The sequence below is a fragment of the Numida meleagris genome, chromosome 3, assembly GCF_002078875.1.
Source record: "Numida meleagris isolate 19003 breed g44 Domestic line chromosome 3, NumMel1.0, whole genome shotgun sequence".
NCBI lineage: Eukaryota > Metazoa > Chordata > Aves > Galliformes > Numididae > Numida > Numida meleagris.
The window spans coordinates 45,915,377-45,936,302 of NC_034411.1; the positions used below are offsets into that span (position 1 = coordinate 45,915,377).

Sequence of the window (20,926 nt, forward strand, 5' to 3'; positions counted from 1 at the left end):
GCTCCTAGAAGCACTGCCGTCTCCCCTTCGGTCCAGTAGCTTTGTTCAACGGCAAGGGCCAATCACGGCTTGAGGCCGGCCGCACCGCGCCCCCGGATTGGGCGGGCGGACGTGACCCCGCCCCTCGAACGCACGGCCTGCCCGCGCCTGCCTCGGGCGGAGTTCCCAGCATTCCACAGCGGCCTGTTGGCCATTCTGCGGCTCGGCGCTTTGTCTGTCTCTCGCGCCGCGGCCCGGCGGGAAGATGGCGGCGATGGAGGGGCCCCTGGCTGTGTTTGGCGAGCGGACCAGCGGCGACACCATCCGCACGCAGAACGGTAACGGCCGCGCGCTGCCGGCGGGGCCCGCTGAGCGGGAAGGGAACGTGGAGGAGGTAACATGGCGCGGCCATGTGCTTCCCCGCCCTGGGCCTGCTGCCGGCACGGCTCGGTCAGGGCGCTGCCTCCGTGAGGGTGGGCAGCTGCCGGCCGGGGTGGGTGGGGACCGCCCCCAGCTCGCAGGGCCTGCAGGGTGCCGTGTGGGGAGAGGGCTGCGGGGGAAAGGAGCGCCGTCCGAATTATGCTTCTCACAAACATCACACGGTTTAGGGGTTTTGTTGTACGTTCTTAGGGGAAGGCTGCACATCTCTGGGTTGCCCGTATTTCTGAGAAGATTAAAGATTAAAGAAGGAGCTGAGGAGTTACCCTCTAGTGATTGTGAGGGTTGTACGGTTCTGATGCACACTTATGATCAGGATTGCCTTCATCTGGCTGAGATGCTCGATAATGGCAGCTTCTTTCGAAAACTGCTGTAAAGAGCAGTAGCTACACCTTTTGAAGCTCAGAGTGAGGGCCTGCATTCCAGCTGTTCCCATTATACTACCACTTTTTCAATCTCCAGAGGAAGTGGCTATGCTTGTGGGATAGAGGAAAAACTTGCCACGGTCTGAAGGAAAAGGTTGATTGTATCTTTTTCCTACATGAAGTTGGCAGAACATCACATAAATGAGCTGCTCTGTTAGATGCTCTGTTATCATTTAAGTGCCTGAAGGCCCCTCACTTTTGACTTTTATGGCTTAAAAGATTTTAAGCATTTTATGTTAGTTACAAACCTAATTAAGATGAAAGGATATCTTATTAGTTGTTATATGTTCTATGTTATCTGGTTGTACCATGGGTCTATATCTACCTTAGTACATGCTTCTTGTATTTCATGCTGCTTAGTACCAGCGAGCCATTACATAGCTTAGGTAGGCTGAAACGTGATCCTGAGTTAGTTTACTCTATCTGAAGTTTCTGAAGCAAAGGTTTTTCATGTTGTTTTTTTTTTTTTAATTATGCAGTTACTGCTGCATCTGCTATTGCCAACATTGTGAAAAGTTCCCTGGGGCCAGTTGGTCTGGACAAGATGTTGGTGGATGACATTGGGGTAAGTAAGCTTTGTCTAAGTGGAAGTGCCAGGAAGTTCTTTATTCCTGTGGAAGTGCTTCCACCTAGTGTGTTTCTTAGGTCTCATGTTCTTGTGCCTGTTTGTTTTTTGTGTGGCACAGAGAAGGAGTGGGCGGAGGAGTGCTTCAGTAAAAAAGAGTGTTCAGGTGGTTCATTCTGTATCACTTGCATCAGTAGCTTTTGTGTTACAGTTGGCCCTTATCTACATGTGAAAATCACTACTTGAAAAAATTAATTTAACTTGACTGAATATTAAATGCCGAAGTCAGACCTCGTGATGGTGTTGACTTCTGTGCCCTTCTCTCTTCACTGTGAGATACAACGTAAAAGTGTTTTCAAATAATGATTTTAAAATCCGTATTTTGCATTTTAAATTATTTAAAGTTTTCATTACAGAGTACCACAATAAAATACTATATTGGAAGTGATTTACTACTGTGCTGTTAGCATGATATGTGCAAGACATTCGATATCTAACAGATATTTCTGATGAAAATGAAGTGCCAGTTCTGCCCTGGTAACAATGGGTCACTTGGTTACAAAGAAGCAATAAACATTTGGTATAAGTAGTCATTTCATGAGTATTTGCAAAGAAAAATTAATGCTCTGTTTCATGAACATTGTGGAATATGGCAGGAAAAAAAATAGATGTCTTTTGTACTAATATTCAATTTCTTAAAACTAGGATGTGACCATTACTAATGATGGTGCAACCATTCTGAAACTGCTGGAAGTTGAACATCCTGCTGCAAAAGTCCTTTGTGAGCTGGCAGACCTACAAGACAAAGAAGTTGGTGACGGGACAACCTCAGTGGTATGCAAGAAGTTTTATAGGCAGATGCAACAAATGGCAGTGTTTCATGATCTCAGTTTTCTTAAAGCTGGTTACAGAAACAGGAATCGGAGTTGTGTGTTTATATTTTATAGATGCCTGTTTCTCTATGCAGTGGGTATGCTGGAATGGAATTCACTCACTGCAGTTTATTCATTTATTATTTTTTTTTCCCTTTCTTGAAATCAAGGATAGTTTCTGAATTGACATTCTTAGTTTCCAACAGCTGAGAAAGTAAAGTACTAAGGCTAATGGATAAGAATGGTGAGTGTTGTAAAAAGTTCTAGGAAACTGAAAACTTTTAAGCTGTTCAAAATTGAGTGGCTTTTTCCCAAGGTCAGAAAATACAGTTTTAGGAGGTTTATTTCTGCTGAGTAGACACTGAACCACTGGGGATTCTACTTTTTACTGTATGGTGGCAATTAGTTATTTTGGTTGAATGAAGTACATGTACTTGGTGTTTGTCTTTCAAACAGGTAATCATTGCTGCGGAACTTCTAAAAAATGCAGATGAGCTAGTCAAGCAGAAAATCCATCCTACCTCCATTATTGGTGGATACCGACTTGCTTGCAAGTAAGAAACTGATACAATTGAAGTATATTGCATTTTCCAGGTACAATAACTGCATGCTTTTTGTTTATTTCTGTTTTTATAACTGCATTAGTGAAGATTTGTTTGTGCAAAGTGGATACACTGGTTTCATTGTAGTATTAATTCTGTGTTTGTGTACTGTCACGTAATAATGTTGTTTTACTGTCCAAGGAAAAGAATAGAATTAATTCTTGTGTAACGTTTAGCAGGGCTGAGAGTATAAGATTTTTGTCTTTTGTAATGATGCTATTCTTTATCAGTATTTTGTCTTTATCCTACAGGGAAGCAGTGCGCTACATCAATGAAAATCTTATTATTAACACAGACGAGTTAGGCAGGGAATGCCTAATTAATGCTGCTAAAACATCAATGTCCTCGAAAATTATAGGAATGTATCCTTTAACTTGGTTCAGTTATGTCCGTGTTTGGAGAGCTTTATCACTTAGGCTAGTTTCCTTTACAGCAGCAGAAAAATGATAGATTAAGTATTCTCCCATTTATAACAAGGGTGCAAAAAAATATTTCACTGGTATTGTTACCTGGCATGGGAAAGCATGTTCAGACCTTCCCAAATTATTTGAACCGGGATAAGGATGCCATAATAGATATATCAAATTTTTCCTTTCTACAGCGCATGTTAGGGGTCTATGCAAAAGAGTTGCATGAATAGAAAAATTCAGAAGTAGGTATCTAGGGGAGTGAAACTGCAGGAGAGGTTGTGTTTTGCTTGATAGTCACAGGAAAGACCTGTACTCTTGGCCTTTGTGCTAATAGGGGGATGCATGCTGCGATCATAGGGTAGATGTTTTTGTTGAAGGACAAAAAGGAGGGTCAAACTCTAGCATTATATTAGCCTGTCCTAATTTTCTTCTCACTATTTCAACTTTGAGTTATTCATTCCTTTAAAAAAATGCTAAAATATTTTATACAAGAAAGTTAGCTTTTTTTTCCCTTCTCCATTCCTTAAGCGTAATAGTAGTTTTCAGTTTTGACCTTAACAGCATTTTAGTGATGGTGATTTCTTTGCAAATATGGTGGTGGATGCTGCAATGGCAGTTAAATACACAGACCAGAAGGGGCAGGCCCGGTATCCAATCAACTCGGTTAATGTTTTGAAGGCACATGGCCGCAGCCAAAAAGAGAGCATTCTTGTGAATGGTTATGCTCTGAACTGCGTAGTGGGCTCGCAGGGTAAGAACACACTGTGTTTCATAAAACTTTTGTGTGAATTTAGTACCTAGTCTTTCTGCGTGGATCTTCCTGTTGACTGCATTAGTTGTGAAGCTTCTGGTTTTTCAATTCCAGAATGATTAAACAAGAAAAACAGCAAAAACCCTTACTGCTTCATAGCGGTTCCTAGACTAGGGTTTGAGGGCTAGTAGAATACTCAGAAGTATTTGTAGCTGGGTATTGGCATGGTAACACTGCAGTCTTTGAGAATAGAAGCACCTCCCTTTTTGAGAGCCAGTGTCAGTTTTTACAGAAATGTTAAGTTTAATAGAATCATCTTGAGATTAAGTAACTTGAAAGTATGTGAAACTGATGGGTTAGTTCTTTTGGACGTTCACATTTTCAGAATAGGGATCCACTGAAAGGAAACTGAGGTTATAGTAGAGACTTGAAAATTTATTTATCTTATTGAAGTCTCTGTTAGCATTTTCTTATACTCGGGCAGAACTGGAGATTGGAAAATCAAATTGAATAGATACCTGAAATGTAAAAGCAGCATTATTTTCTACTGTAAACTTGAGGGTGTGTCAACTCAGTTTGACAACACCCTTTTTCCTTCTTCCCTTTTCTTCTCTGTCCTCAGGTATGACGAAGAGAATAGTCAATGCAAAGATTGCGTGCCTTGACTTCAGCTTGCAGAAAGCAAAAATGAAGCTTGGTGTTCAGGTTGTTATCACGGACCCTGAGAAGCTGGACCAGATAAGGCAAAGGTGTGTGGAAGGCTGACTAACAGCTAGGGGGGCTTCAGAGGATTATTTGATCTCTTCAGTTCTGGTGGCTTGATGTAATTTTGACTGAATACAAGAGAGAACAGTGTTTAAAATGCTATTGTCTTCCAACAAATGACAAATATTAATTGAAAAAAAAATCTTCATTTCTGAAGGCAGAGCTTAGTACTAAGTCTATTTCAAAGAAATCCACGTACACTTGTGTAGCATTTCCTTGCAGAACTCTGCATGAAGATTTCAAGACAATGGTTAATGGAACTTAATTGAAAACTTGTAAACCTGTGTTTATAATTTTTACATTGTCCTTGCAGAGAATCAGATATTACAAAAGAAAGGATCCAGAAGATTTTGGCCACTGGTGCCAACGTTATTCTAACCACTGGAGGTATTGATGATATGTGTCTGAAATACTTTGTTGATGCTGGTGCCATGGCAGTACGAAGAGTTGTAAAGAAGGATCTTAAGAGGATTGCTAAGGCATCGGGAGGTACGTGTATATGAAAACGCTTTTTCAAATAAAAGCTGCTGTAACTAATATTCGAAGTATGGCTTCTTAGCATGTAGGCCATGCAAGGAGAGGACAAGGAGATCTGGACCACTCTTAAGTTTTAACTTTACTGTTCCTTTTAAGTGAGCATTCCATCAGAGTAGATGGTTGAAGGGATTGCCTGTGGTAGGTTTATGGTGGGGAAAAACAAATGCTGCTTTATGCTGGGGAAGAGTACCTTGCATAGATAGTTCAAGACAAATGCAGAGTTGCTGCAGTATTTAATGCATAATTTAAAAAGAAAAAATCCTGTCCTGTACATATTTTCTGTCAGTTCTTAAATGTTCAAGAAAGTATTTTCATTATGGTAAAGCACAGGAGTTTCTGGTTCTAGAAAAGTAAATGCTGTAAAAATTGAGCAAAACCAGTAACACTGATAACAAACTGCAGGATATCGCATTGCTATATGAGAACTAATTCACCTTTGCTTCCCGAAGTGCTGTTAGCTTAAGAAAAAATTGCTCATTCTGCTTGTATTGGTTTTATGTTTCTGATGTTCTTTCCATATGTTTCTTCTGGGAAGCTGGCAAAGGATGTGTTGGAACTGAATGCTAATTTCACATCTTGTTTGTTTGTTAAAGCAACCATATGTTCGACCCTTGCAAACCTTGAAGGTGAGGAAAGTTTTGAGGCATTAATGCTGGGACAGGCAGAAGAGGTGATTCAAGAGAGAATCTGTGATGATGAACTGATCTTAATCAAGAAGTAAGGACCCCTTTTAGAATACTCATTTTGTGTATGTTTTTCTCTTGGGTTTGAGATAAAATCCCATTTATTTACTTCCATGCTATCTCAGTGGCATGAGTAGTTATACGCGTGGGAAAGAGTATGCAAGTCCATTGCAAATGAGAGGTGGAAGTAGCAGTATTTCATCTTGTCTGCTGGGGCTGGACAACTGTTAAATCAAACATGATCTATCAGTCACATTGCTAGATAGGCTGTACTTAACATCTTGTTTGTCATAGTTTCTTTAACAAGAACATACTTGCGTATTGACTTCACTTCTGATCTCAATATTCACCTTTCTGTAGTCTCTTTTTGTAGCTGTTCCTGAGGGAATAAAATACTCTGACTGTGGCACTCAGTTGTATGGCTGCACATCCTGTACTGCTGGCAGTCACGATCTCACTTAATGGCAATACAGAAGAAAACTCTGCTGTCTCCTGTACTCTTCCTCCCATTCCACAGCTGTCCTGACACCAAAAATACCACACTGAAGTGTCTGTTTTTTGTGTGTCTTTCTCTAAAAGACTGCAACTCAAACTAGGTTCTTACCTATTAGAACTTAAACTAAATACTGACTTAGTGTGTCACAATACGTATACCCTGCACGGAAGCGTAACAATACTAAGGTAGAACTTAGAAATGCTGAAAAAAATCTGCCTCCACTGTGCTTGTTTTTAAAAGAAAAATGTTTTTTTTGGCAAGAGGAGTCATAATTTGTATTTCTTTTTCAACAAAGCTGTCTTCTGCTTCCTTTATTCCACAGCACAAAGGCTCGTACTTCAGCATCAATCATTTTACGAGGAGCTAATGACTTCATGTGTGATGAAATGGAACGATCTATACACGATGCTCTCTGTGTTGTTAAAAGAGTATTGGAATCCAAGTCTGTTGTTCCAGGTGGTGGTGCTGTAGAGGCAGCACTTTCAATATATCTTGAAAATTATGCAACGAGTATGGTAAGTCTTACACAGATAAGTGAAAGTGCAGGTGTGTTTTGTTAGGACAGTATGAATTTTATTTATTCTAACAGAAGTCAGTTCCATGATTCTTGAAAGCATAATTATTTTACAGAATTAGAAGATGCTTCTTTCAAGCAGAAAATACTACTACTTCTCTGATAAATGGACTAAATGTGAAAGATGTTTTGCACATTTTGATCTACTGTCTTAAATGTGGCTGTGCTTTTTTTTATTCCATCAGCAACAGTTAGTTTTAAAACTTCGTTCTCTTTTCAGGGATCACGTGAACAACTTGCAATAGCAGAATTTGCAAGATCCCTCTTAATAATTCCAAATACATTGGCAGTAAATGCTGCTCAAGATGCTACAGATCTTGTTGCGAAGTTACGAGCATTCCATAATGAGGCTCAAGTTAATCCTGATCGCAAAAATCTGAAATGGCAAGTATCAACAGGAAAGTAATTCCAAGTGGGTGGGTGAATTGGATTGAAAATTGTTCTGTCAGTTTAGGGAGTCATAATTTGCCTGCAAAAAGGTGTAGGTTATCACTGAGTTCTTCTCCCTCTGACATTCAGTTCTATGTATGTATCACCAGGACCTAGTATTAATGAAATGGCATGCTCCAGATTTAGTTGTTTTTCTACCTTTCCATCTGACGGTAGTTGTTCTTTCCAGGATTGGTCTTGACTTGGTCAATGGGAAGCCTCGTGATAATAAACAAGCCGGTGTCTTTGAACCAACCATGGTCAAAACTAAGAGCCTTAAGTTTGCAACAGAAGCTGCAATTACTATTCTTCGAATTGATGATCTTATCAAACTGCACCCTGAACCTAAAGAGGACAGAGGGTGCTATGAAGATGCGGTTCACTCTGGAGCACTTGAAGAATAGTTAGGCTTTATTTATGTTTATCTAACTTACACTTCCCACTCTTGTAACTGAAATGTTAATAAAACAAGTGGTTGAATGCTGCTATTTTTTTGTGGAAAAATGTTCAGAAGCAAAAATTACAGGGTAGTAACCATTATATTAGTTGACAAGGCAAGGATGAATGAACATAAAAAGCATTGTAGTAAGCCTCTTTAATTGTAGTGAAAACAACACGCAAGTTACATGATTAGAAGTTTGCTAGTAAATGCTAAGGCAGTTATTCATCTTTCAATGCACATGGCTATTCCCATTCCTCCTCCTATGCAGAGAGCTGCAACACCACGTTTTCCACCTGTTCGTTCCAGTGCATGGAGCAGAGTCACAAGGATGCGGCAACCAGAGGCTCCCAGAGGGTGGCCAAGAGCAATTGCTCCACCTTGGATATTGATCTGAGGGGGAGGAGAGAACAGCAGGTCAGGTTCAGAAGTCACTTAACTCGCTTGAGTTTTGACATCAATGACATCACTGGGTATAGTCTCTGAAAGTGATTAAGTCAATCCGCTACACATAATTCAAGGAAAACTAGATCCTGGGTGTAAAAGCTGTTACAAATTCATAGCATTTCATCCCAAGGGGGTCCGACTAGTCATCCATTTTTATTCTCTGCAGATGTTAATGATGGTGGGTAAGGTGAATTTAGGGAGGAGTAATAACTAGTTCTTGCCCTTTCTTGGAAGGAAACTGGTAAATATGCTTCCAGAAGCAAGTTCAGGCTTAGTTACCTAGAATTGTGTACGCATGTACTAGAAGAAAGCTGTAGCCTGGTCAAGTAGGAAACAATTTGCCCGCTAGCAAAACAGGCCTACAGCTGAGTAGCTGAAGGAAATGCCTAATGTGGTACTGCCTATACCAATAGGACTGCTCCACTTCAACTTCGAATGCAATCTAAATAGAATCAAGAGAACAAGACCTCACACATTCATTACCTTTTCTGGATTTACTTTCAGTTCTTTTGCTATTGCAATTGATAGCGATGCAAAGGCTTCATTAATTTCAAACAGGTCAACTTGGTCCAGAGTCCAGCCAGCTTTGTCAGTCTGAGAGAACAAAACAGAAACTTTATCAGAAGCTTTTTTATGTTTTCCTCAGCACCTGAGGAAGCTGTTAATGCAACTTGTATCAGTGATACAAATTCACCGCTATTAAAAAGCTGAAGGAAAAAAAAAAGGTTTTTTCATAGCAACGGTTCTTAACTCTCGAGGATAACTGACATCATTTCATGGTGTCAGCAAAAAAAAGTTCAACATGCTCACTGCTCGTAAAACATTCAGGTTAATGTTTCACAGCTAGTGGTGCTGTTAACGGTTGTGGGGAGTCAAACTACACATGGTGTCCTTAGCAGAACAACTAATGTTTTCTAACGTAGGTCTTAGCTGATTAAAAGCAAGGTTTACAAACACAGGTCTGATTTTGTTAGAGATTCTGAATGCTTAATACATTTTTTTAATAAATGAAGCAGTGAAATGACCATTAGTGATGGGTCTCAGGGGTAACAGCTCCACTCTCCTGCCTTTATTGAGAAGTCGCCACTCAAAAGCTTTCATGGTGCCATTTTAGAAGACAGTTTGATTAATACTTTCACACAAGAAACTTGTGGTGTAATTACCTGCTTAGGTACAGGCTCAGGCATGTTCTATGTATTTAAATGCTTACTTCCACTGGCTGTTTCTAACAGCAATGCTTTATCAGCAGAATCATTTGCAGCAATGATGTTTTGCAACCAGCTAGGCAGTCTGACGCATCTCTCCTGAGTCAAGGATGAGGGCCCCTTTGTAATAGATACACACTTGGTAACCAAGAGCCACCCTCCTTTTGAGAAAGCAGTACCTTTAAGATTTACTACGTTGCAGTATTAAAAAGCATGGCTTAGTCACTCTCTAGAGAAACCGGTACTAAGAAATTCTGAAGCAAACTCTTGTGGAGGGTGTGAAGTATTTGGTAACACACATTATTACAAAGTTCATATGAAGTGCCCTTTTTCTGAGTACCTATAGAATCTCAGGTAGTGCTAAATACTTGTCTGTGCTTGTCTATCCTACAGTTTAAACTAAAAATATTTATCGGCTGTACAATAAAAGTAACATTTATGACACTGATTTAGAAGACCAGGTCAGATAAAAAAAATACTTCAGCTTTATGATCATCACCTTCCCATTAAAAGCCACAAAGACATTGCTAGGACATTTCAAAGACTAACAAAAATAAGGTCTGCACAGCGTAAAACTAGGCAGCAGATACATCCTTATCAGCTGTAGGAGAGCTCTCCTCATGCTTGACTTCAGCAGCAGATTGAGCAAATAATCAGCTATGGTTGCCGTGGGCTACATCTGCATTAGCAAGCAGCATGGTGCCACAACAGCTTCTCATAATACAAGCACTCAATGGACTGGACACAGAGTGCACCAGTGGATGCAATACTGGCTTGAGCACATTAGATGTGGTTCTGGAATGCACCTTCTTGATTAGTTTCATCTGAAAGGAAATGGAGCTTTTGTAGGGCAGCACTTCTGCAGGGCAAACGAAAACACAAAGGGCATAATCACACTCGTTAAAGCAGATGCACTCTGCTCATCCTCTCAGCATGTACTATCACAAACACAATTAGGCAACGGTATGAAAATTAACCTGGCCAGACAAAGAATCAGAACCATGTTGTGGCAGGACCAAATAATCTCCAAATTAGGTTAGTATACACTTCCATTAAATTTGATCTTAAGGCTCCTAAGCGATCTAGGAAGCCTATAAACTTGATTACATTATGTTCTAAACTCTATAGTTACATCTATAAATTATTTATTCAATGAGTAGCCATTGCCAGAAAATGAAAAGAGATTACAAACAAGTTTTTTTTAGTAATGGATAGACAGATAAACAATTACTTACAGCTTTCTTTATTGCTGAAATGGGCCCTACTCCCATTATAGATGGATCTATACCTGTCTGAGCCCAAGATACGATCCGGGCCATAGGCATAAGACCTCTCCTAGCAGCTTCAGATTTCTTCATTAGAATCACAGCTGCAGCTCCATCATTTAAACCTGTGGAATGACAAACAGCTGCTGTATGTCTGGTGGGTAACTGCAATCAAGCATTGCTATTATTGTCCAAATGTTTGTGTTACTTCACACAAAGCAAGCAAACAAACGACATACCAGGAAAGAAGTCATTCTCCACAGTTACATTCAAGTTCTACATACATTGTCAAACACTGCCACTTCCTTTAAAGCATATTTAGCAGTGACCACACAGCAGCCACACCTCTTCCATGCCCTTCCTTGAACTACACACAGCTATTGTAGTTTTCAGTTTTAGCCTGACTGACCAACCTGAAGCATTAGCTGCTGTTACTGTCCCGGTTCCATCAGTCAGAAAACAAGGCTTTAACTTTGCCATTGCTTCCAAGTTGCTCCCATGTCGAGGGAATTCATCAGTTTTAACCTCTATAGGACCTGCAAAGCAGAGTGTTAGACTCACGAGAGACTCTGATCACACATACACACACCTTAAACACAGGGCTGACAGAAGCAACAGGGTGATAGGGGATTTATGCCATATTCCTTTTTACCAGCAAATCAGTGCACATTTGAGCTCCCTCCAGCTGCTTCTGGCAGGACAGGCAGCTGGACTTTGGGAAATGAATACTAACAAGCAAAACACTGTCTAGCTGTACAAAAGCATACATTGTTCTCACACTTCCTAATAGAACCATTTCTCTTCCAAGCAGAAGGCTACTGTAGGAATATCATTGGAAAGAACAGTCAAGTAACACAAAATAGTATCTAAACTGATTTCAGGAAAGTCCTGAAGGCCTAATGCCAGAACTTTTCCCTCAGGAGCCACTCAACACAAACACTGAACCACTGATTCATCATTTCTCCTTGAAAAATTCAGGTTTTGCATCCACCTCACAAGAGGGATGGGGGAATCGCCCTATTAGAAACAGACCTTCGGCTCATATGCCATAAGAGGCCTGCTTAAACCCTAAACAAACCTAAAGAGAAACACACCTAATGTATGTAACTGGACCTAGTTAATTAACTAGTGATTCTAAGTATTGTTACTGTGTATTTTACTAGGTGTTCAAGACTTGCCAGATCAACATGACTGTTTTAAATTTTGTCTAACAAAACTAAAATACTGATTTTGATGCAGCATCCAAAGATGTTAAGCATGAGGTTGGCCTGGATTGTAATTACTTCCCCAATAAAATTGACAGTAGTAGTATTTGCATAGAGCGACATTTAGGTATTCCATATTCACACTGCTTCTCTCATTTCAAAAAAATAAGAGCTGGAAATTGGAAAAGAGAGCAATGAGTTACAGACTTATGGAACAGCTTACAAACAGGCTGCATAACTGGGAAACCACTGATTAGAAGAGACATAGTAGAAAACATTTTTTTTTCTTTAAAATTAGCTGTAATTATCCATTTAACACCTACCTTTTTTGGAAGGTACAAGAACAGGAACAATTTCTTTTACAAAATAGCCAGCTTTCTGTGCTGCCTCTGTCCTGTTTTGTGACTGTACAGCAAGTTGGTCTTGTTCCCCTCTGCTAATTTGCCACTGATTGGCCACATTTTCAGCTGAAATTAGAACAAAATGCAAACTACTGACAGTACTTCCTACAGCTGTAAGCTTTAAAGCTGAAAGCACACACAGTCATTAATGTTTGCTGTAGCAAGCAGCTAAACTCACTGAAATTCTTGTTTTGGTCGCTCATGATTCTCTGCTATATTTCATTTTGCAGCTGTACTTTTCTGTGCAGGATCTCCTCCCAGGTGGTAAATCGTATTAAATACGAATGCCAACACACTTTTCTAATTGCTTATCTGGATCAGATCAGATCTCTCAACAAGCAGTTGGCTGACTATGCCATCCAGGATGCAATAACCTAAGGTTGCAAAACTACATGCATCCATGGTACATTTCACCTAATTCCTCCCCACGTAAGTATGCGCTGCTGAACGCTTCAGTTACATATAGGAATTAATTTGGTTACTTTTCCTGAAATTAATTTAAATTGCTCAGAAGCAAAACAGATGCAGTGAGACGAGGTGCCAAAAGGCATAAGCCAGGGAGTCTGAATATGTACTCTTCCAGGTTAACATTTTATTAGCTCAGATAGAAAAAAAAAGGTAGTTTTACACGCAAGGCAAAAAAATGTCTTTGACACTTTTCAATATTAGGGTTTGTTCCCTTTTTCATGACCAGCTTGAAATTTCTTGATTAAAACTTCAGATTTTTGAAATTTACTAAGAGTGAATTCTTCTCCCACCTTCCCAGTTAACTATTTGATTTTCAGGACTGTCACCACTTACCTGTTATACCCATATGATACTGATAAAAAGCATCCGTAAGGCCATCACGGATTATAGTATCCTGCAAGGAAGCCTCTCCCATTTTCACCCCAGCTCGCATGTGAATTACATGAGGAGCCTGCAAGAAGGTATTTCAGAAGGAGTTAGATTGTTTCTATCAGTAACATGCAACACAGCAGGACAGACAGAGACAGAACCCCACTTCGGGGCTGCAGGTAGCAATCCCAGCTCACCCTTCCTTTCTCACAGTCTCCCTCACGCACATACCCACCCGCCACCAAAACCATCCACCTTAATTCCTTTTCTTACACTGTGGGACAGAATGAGAAGTAAGGGGAAAATTAGGGTCCTTGACCAGTCAAAACACCGAGTTCCCCAGCTGGCTGCTCTGCCTCTCCATCCAGGGTCTGAAAGCTGGCATGCCACTTGGCCTGTGCATTTCCCACACAGCAGATCACCAAGCAGCAAATGTTTTCTCAGCACAGATGGAATCACACAGTACTGTGGGGCAATACAGCCTGTGCATTCCTCTAAATGTTTCACATTGCACTCCACTACCAGGGAGCACCAACCTCACCCTCAGCACTAGACAGCCAGTGAGCCTTTGCATTACGTCACTTCCCAAGCACCAATCCACGACACTGCCTTAGGCTGAAAACCTTAAAATGAAAGCACTTTGCTTTCTTTCCAAGTTCAAATTACTTATTGACTAGTTAGTCCACAAGAGAATAACATTTCTAGTTATTCATTCTTTGAGCCGCTTGCACCACAGAAACCCTCTCTCCATTGCCAGGTGTTGCAAGCAAGTAATTCATCACCACAGGGCTAGATGGCAATTAAAATAGAATTTTAAATACAGTGTGTGTTTGCATGGCATCTTTTCAGTACATACACAATCATTAAAAAAAAACTACCACATGTGTAAATTCACTTTCAAGTGTAGAAACTGCCTTCAAAGCACTAGCCTTGAAATATCTGGTTTCAACACCACTTACTGCTGTCCCGGTAAGCCACAAAATGAGAGTGCAATCTCTTGCTTTACCTTGCTCATGCTTTCCATGCCCCCTGCAACCACAATACTGGAGTCTCCCGTCATTATGGACTGTGCTCCCAGACAGACCGCCTTCAGGCCAGACCCACAGATCATTTGACAGCTCCATGCCGGCACTGAGTATGGGATTCCTGCTCCAACACTCGCCTGCCGAGCGGGGTTCTGGCCAGCACCTGTGAGAACAGACAGAGGTTGTCCTTGTGCACTCTTCAGCTGAAACACGGATCTCCCCACTTTCTATGACTGTACCCCAATTCCCCCAAAATGTAGAGCTTGCTCCTGTTATTAGTTGGTAGATAAAATTTCTGGCAGCCATCTGTGAACTGCAGCTGAGTTACCTCTCTCATTTACATTGTTAATCTATAACACATCCGTAAAATCGGGGACTTTGGCCATTTGCTACTGACATTTTATATCTGCAACCCTGCTTCCGACTGCGGGTGAGATGAAGCACCAACTATTCAACGTCAAATCAGCACCAACCAGTTGCACATGTATAAGACGTGCATTCACTTAAACTGCTGCTAGCTGAAGGGTTTCTTTCTGATGTCTTCTGCCCATTATGAATAGACAGCTTTCCCTATAAACTCCCCTGAAAACCAAAAGCACATTTATGCAAGGTCAGCCACAAAAGCTTCTGTTCTTGCTTGCAACCTTGATGTAGAGAATGGGAGCACTATACTCAGCTACAATGTTCTTCATCTACATCTCCTCCAGGCCAAAGCAATGCCAGTTCTTTTGTATGCAAAGGAATGGATAAAGAGAGCACAACACACAGTGAGCTAAAAACATTCAGAAAACCAAATCAGCTTTAAATGTGATGTTAAACTACCTATTTCCTTTAGTTTCTTCTTCTCTCTTTAAAGCACAACCTGCCTGGTGATCCTACTGATTAAACATCACCCCACAAAGAGCAGGCAACCGCACCTAAACGAACAATCCCCTGCCTGCTGCCGTTCCATGAAATCAAGAGACTAGCTCCCAAGCAAGCAGAGGATGCTGCAGGTGGGTCCTGGGCGGCCTTTGTCCCGCAGCGGCGGAGCCCGCTGCCACCCACACCGTTACATCCACGAGAAGTGACGCCCGAGGTGAGAGCGCGAGCAGCCGTGCCCTACCTGCTGCCAGCACCTGGCCCAGCACCACCTCCGACACCTCCTCGGGGCCCAGCCCGGCCCGCCGCAGCGCCTCGCGGATGACGGCGGCGCCCAGCTCGTGTGCGGGCAGCGCGGACAGCGCGCCATTGAAGGAGCCTGGCGGGGAGAGAGGGGAGAGCCGTCACCGCCCGCAGCACCAGCCACACCGCGCCCACCGGGCACCCGGCCCCGCGGACACCCGGCCCCGGGGGGGACCCGTGGCCCGGCCCCTCACCGATGGCGGTCCGCACGGCCGCGACGAACACAATGGGGTCGGCGCTCATGGCGATGGCGGTGGCGGCGGCAGAGCAGAGGCTGCGAGCGTCAGCGGGAGCCTGCACGGAACCGGGGCCGGGGTTGAGGCCGCCCCTCGCGTGTTGCCGGCGCCGCCCCTCGCCTGCTGCCGGGCGGAGCGAGCCGCGGGCGGGAGGTGGCGGTGGGGGCCAGGGCCCGCTAGAGAGAGCAGGGTAGAATGAAGGGAGGAGCCAACAGCATCACTCGGAGAAGGCAGCAGAGGGTTTGTTTTTTTTTTTTTTTAAAAAAAAAGAAAGAAAAGAAAGAAAGAAAACAACAGCCAGTTTCACAGCTGAGTTTTGCTGTCCTTATTCCTTCCCGTGCTGAGTCACAGCTGTCCATTTGCAGAACAGTTTCTCAGCCTAAAGACACCCTGATGATAACTTCTTAGTACAGGTACTAAGAGAGCTGACGAGGAAGGTGTCCTCCTGGATTTGCTGTTTGTAAAGAGGGAGGGTCCTGTGAGTGAAGAGGCCATTGGCAGCCATCTTGGCCAAAGGACTCCCATAGCTGAGTTGAAAATCTTTGGTGATAGGAGAACTCACCACCTGTATGTGGGGAGAGCAGACTTCAGGCTGCTCAGGGAACTGGTTAGTAACGTGCCCTGGAAAACTGCTTTTGAAGCCATTGGGATCCATCAGTGCTGGTAGCCTTTCAAGCACCACCTCCTAAGAGCACAGGAACAGGCAGTTGCAGAATGTCAGAAATCGTGCAGGTGGGGCAGAAGGTTGGCTTGGCTGAGCAGCGATCTTCTCAAGCTTAGGTGGAAAAACAAAATACATAGCCACCGGAAGCAAGCTGGGGTGACATGGGAGGTCAACAGCATGAGAGGACTACAGAGAGCTGCTCACCACTGTAGGGAGCAAATTTGTTTGGATGGGGCTCAATTGAAGATGACCAGTAATGTCGGGGACAACAAAAAGGACTTTTTAAAATACCCCACTTAATTAGAGTCATTGAATCACAGAATATCCCGTGTTGGAAGGGACCCATGAGGATCATCAAGTCCAACTCCTGGCTCCACACAGAACCACCCCAAATTCAAACCCTCTGAGAGTGTTGTCTAAAAGCTCCTTGAACTCTGGCAGCTTGGGGCTGCAACCACTGCCCTGGGCAGCCTGTCCCAGGGCACGACCACCTCTGGTGCAGAACCTTTCCCTAACCTCAACCTGACCTTCCCCTGAAGCAGCTCCACGCAGCTCCCTCAGACCCTGTCGCTGTCACAGAGAGCAGAGCTCAGCGCTGCCCCTCCGCTCCCTGTGAGGAGCTGCAGCCACCATGAGGCCTCTCCTCAGCTCCTCTGCTCTGGGCTGAGCAAACCAAGGGACCTCACCACTTCTCATACACGTTGCCCTCTAGACCTTTCTCCATTTTCATACCTGTAACTAGAAGCGTAACTTTATCATAAAAGGAGACTAAGATAATTAAAGTTAGTTGACCAAGGGAAGCCAGCTGATGTAATCTTGTAGGATTTCAGCAAAGCTTTTGATACTATTTCTCATGGTATCGCTCTGGACAAAATGTTCAACTTACAACTAGGCAAAAACATAATGCGATGGGTAAAGAATTGGCATTCAGTAGAGAATTACTAATATAGGTGTACAGAGGCAGCACCAAGAAACCTAGTTTATCAGCTGTCCCGTATGCCAATAACGTCATTCTTCATGCAATATTTGACTAATTACAATTTGAGGTCATCAATGCAAATAGAAAATCAACATGTAAGATGAGCTTAGATTAACATTAAATGTCAGCAGGTGTACAAAGTCCAAATATGCTAAGACAGCTAAAGTGAGTCTCACAGGATTCCTTTGCATTTAAAGCTTTGCAAGTATCAGCATAAATACTGAATAGAACATAAAATGTGGATTCAGCCCCTTTTCTCCCCACACTTGATCTTTACCTGCTCTCAGATAGATCGAGTTTGAATCTGGAGGCCTAGTGACCTCATGACAGCTGACCTCCTGCAAATTTTGCTCTCAACCACAAACAGCAGAACTATTTGCTAACTCAAGAGGAGTGGGAGACCAGGCTGTAATAATGGGCCAGCCTGAAAAGACAGAATGAGTTTTATCCTGTTTTTTTTTTTTTTTTTTTTTTTTTTTTTTTTTTTTTTTCTGACTTGCACTATCCTATTTAACTCTGCTTGGACACAGTGTCCAGGACTGAGATCCAAATGCCTTAAGGGAATGCTTAAAGGAAAAAAAAAACAACCAATATAGCAATTGCATAAAGACAAATAATTAGGAAACTTGTATGGTGCAGATCGAAGTTATTTAAACAAACAAAAAACACAACAGTGACTAAGCATTAATAAGCAGCTGTGCTTTGAATTCAGTGTAGTTAATGAGCAGCATAATATCCAATAGCAACCTACTGCCCAATATTGGTACATTTTCACTTTTCTTGGAATTCTAGGCTCTGTGAAATTCAGTCACGAAGAACTAGGACATCACCTCAGAACAGTGAATTTACTTGCTATCATTCAAGATACGTTGTGCAAAGTTTATCTTCCTATGAACACAATGAAATGGACTTGTGCCCTGTGTGAAACACTTAAAATACTCAAAGATTTTGGCAGTTGCTTTTGGTATTGGGTAGTTCAGTTTTATTTGGAATAGGCTAAAATGTAGAACATTTCAGTGTTCACTAATTTGCTCCGCTAAAAAAATGCATTCTAAATTTAGCCTATGTAGATATAACTGTTACCAAATAACACTTTTTACTATAAGTCTGACACGTGGGTCAGTGAACATTTACAAAAAAACCTTTGTTGGGAATGTGAGTTTGATAAAAACTAAGTTAAGACTTCTGTAGGCCAAAAAAAAAAAAAAGTGCAAGCAACTGTTAATTTGAATTAAAAAATCAGGATATAAGAAAAATCCATAATTAAAAAAAACCAAACTCTTCATTTTATAACTTTAATACAAAGATTTCTAGTCCTTAAAATCTCATACCCAAAATGGTACAGATTCATATTTTATGGAACTGGTTCTTTGCAGTAGTGTATGATGCTCATGGTATTTAAATATAAGGTCAAATAATTGGCCAACATTTGGGACATCTGTAACTAGCAATGATAAGAGTATCCTGCTTTTCTGTATTATTATTTTTTAATATTCTATCTCAGCAGCATGAGACACATTTGACTACTTTTGCGCAATGTACATTAAAACAAGCATCTTCAAAGCTAAGAGTCAAACATTGCTACAATAATTATATGGCACTTCATAATGCTTGTGAGGTCCATAGCTCACCTGAGTTCATTAAAGAGGCATTCCCTCTATACTTGATCTGTATTTGAAATTACTTTTATTCCTGCTAGAGAATAGGAATAGTTATTTGTTTTTTTTCAGCAAAAAACCTTTTTTTTTGTTGACAAAAAGACAGCAAGGTCATGGTTTTTTGCTCCTTGAAAAAACAGATCAGCTACCAAAAGAAGTTAGCTTGACAACTAGCACCATTTCATGAAAATCAGAACTTTTTCTGATTTGGGAACATCTGAGAAAGCTTTTTTCTCTCTCCACATACTTTGGCGTTGTGCTGGAATAATACAGGGCATTCAGACTTGCTAAGCCCTTTTACCATCTTGAGGCCCTTTCTGAGGTCTAGAAAGAGCATTCTTTTTCTAGATTTTTTCATTGGGGGACTGCCACTTCTTAGTTGTCTACGGGTAGGTCCAGCATATAAGATATACTTCAAAGAGCAGACTGTTTTCCTAGTGAAGATTAGATACACATTTTCTAACACTCCTAAACCTCAAATTCAAACCTGATTAGTTGGGTCCTTGGAAGTCAAGATTCTGACAGGCAAAACATGTTTTTGGCTGTGTTAAGAGCAATCTATGTTTTCCTCACTTCTGTTTTTTGCAGGAAAACCTCATAATCTAATCAGTATTTACTAAAAAATACTGTCTTCCTCTCAGACAGAAATAATGTTGTGATATTAAAACCATAATGACTTTAATATGGCTTAAAAATGGGTGAAGTAAATACCTAGCTTTATATTCTTAGTAAGTGTCAACGGTTTACGGGTGTTTGGCCCGGTTCCGTGACGAAGGGGACAGGGGATCCACGGGTCCACGCCCCGGGAAAAGGGGAAAAGGGTAAGGAGATGGCCCTGAGAGCAAAGAACAGCGGCAACAATCTGAGGAGAAACAAACTAATTTACTAAATAAGATATCGGAATGCAAAACAACACACTATAATACAATATAATTACAATTTAAGCTGATAAATCCAATACAGAGAGAGAGAATGTCCCAAAATCAAGGTAGGCCTTACTCTACGACCGACGATAAGACGGCTGGAGAGCGAGGTGCTGCCAAGACGAGAGACGGCGGAAAAAGGGACAAGGTCTCGTGATCTGCAAGTTTTTATACTGTGAGCTTTTATCTTTTCCCTCCGGCTGGAAAATGGTAACAGAGGAGCAAAGTACCTTGGGGAATGTAGTAGTCCTTCTCTTCTGAGAACCAGGTATATCCACTACATGATGTTATGATGTGGAATATCAATAACCGAAAATCACAAAACCATGACAGTAAGTAAATATATACACATCTGCAAGCTTCACAATGTCTGCTAGGCATCCCAAACCTGAGTTTAACTGAGTCACCATTTGGCTGTAATTGTAGCTTGATTGATTGCCATTTAGGTGATGTCTTCAGGAGATCCTCTGCAACTTGTAGGGATGAATGTATTACTGACCAGTGTTGCATGCAGCAACTCACAGGTGTGTAGTGGCATCACAAGTGTTGCAGTCAAGCATTAAATCAGCTCCACAGACAGTAGTTATAAAATCATATGCAGCAAATTAACATTATAGATGTTGCTGTGGTGCTGTCTGAATGTTGCTTTTTCTCTGGTGTTTGCACAGAGCTTTGCATGCCTGCTCACGTTAGGACTAACAGTGCTGCTGGGAGTTACCGCAGTACCTAAAAACAAGGAAAAAGTGACTGCAGCTACCACACTGTGAACACAACTCAGTGCAGGTATTAGCATGTTTATTCCAGGAGCACAGAACAAAGCCCCAAAATGCATTACACACATTTTTAGCATTGTAGCATTTAGATTTGTGCATGAGGAAATTGAGTGAGTTTGGCTAAAGTCCATAGTAAGGCCTGTTCCAGTATTTAACACCTGTGATCACTTTATCTGTTC

At 41.7% G+C, this 20,926-nt stretch overlaps 2 protein-coding genes across 2 annotated transcripts; one reads left to right on the forward strand and one right to left on the reverse strand.

Annotated features, from left to right (window-relative positions):
* Positions 130-8,014, forward strand: TCP1 (t-complex 1). Its single transcript, XM_021390824.1, has 12 exons — positions 130-317; positions 1,322-1,407; positions 2,113-2,241; positions 2,736-2,833; positions 3,133-3,243; positions 3,861-4,042; positions 4,665-4,791; positions 5,121-5,296; positions 5,938-6,061; positions 6,846-7,038; positions 7,318-7,481; positions 7,717-8,014. The coding sequence occupies exons 1-12, from the start codon at positions 245-247 to the stop codon at positions 7,928-7,930; spliced, it is 1,677 nt and encodes a 558-aa protein (XP_021246499.1). The 5' UTR covers positions 130-244; the 3' UTR covers positions 7,931-8,014.
* Positions 8,107-15,876, reverse strand: ACAT2 (acetyl-CoA acetyltransferase 2). The gene is made up of 9 exons (XM_021390829.1): positions 15,709-15,876; positions 15,456-15,590; positions 14,332-14,513; positions 13,290-13,407; positions 12,411-12,554; positions 11,296-11,418; positions 10,853-11,007; positions 8,896-9,006; positions 8,107-8,358 (listed from the first exon to the last, which is right to left on the reverse strand). Exons 1-9 carry the CDS (start codon positions 15,755-15,757, stop codon positions 8,191-8,193), a joined length of 1,185 nt encoding a protein of 394 aa, XP_021246504.1. The 5' UTR covers positions 15,758-15,876; the 3' UTR covers positions 8,107-8,190.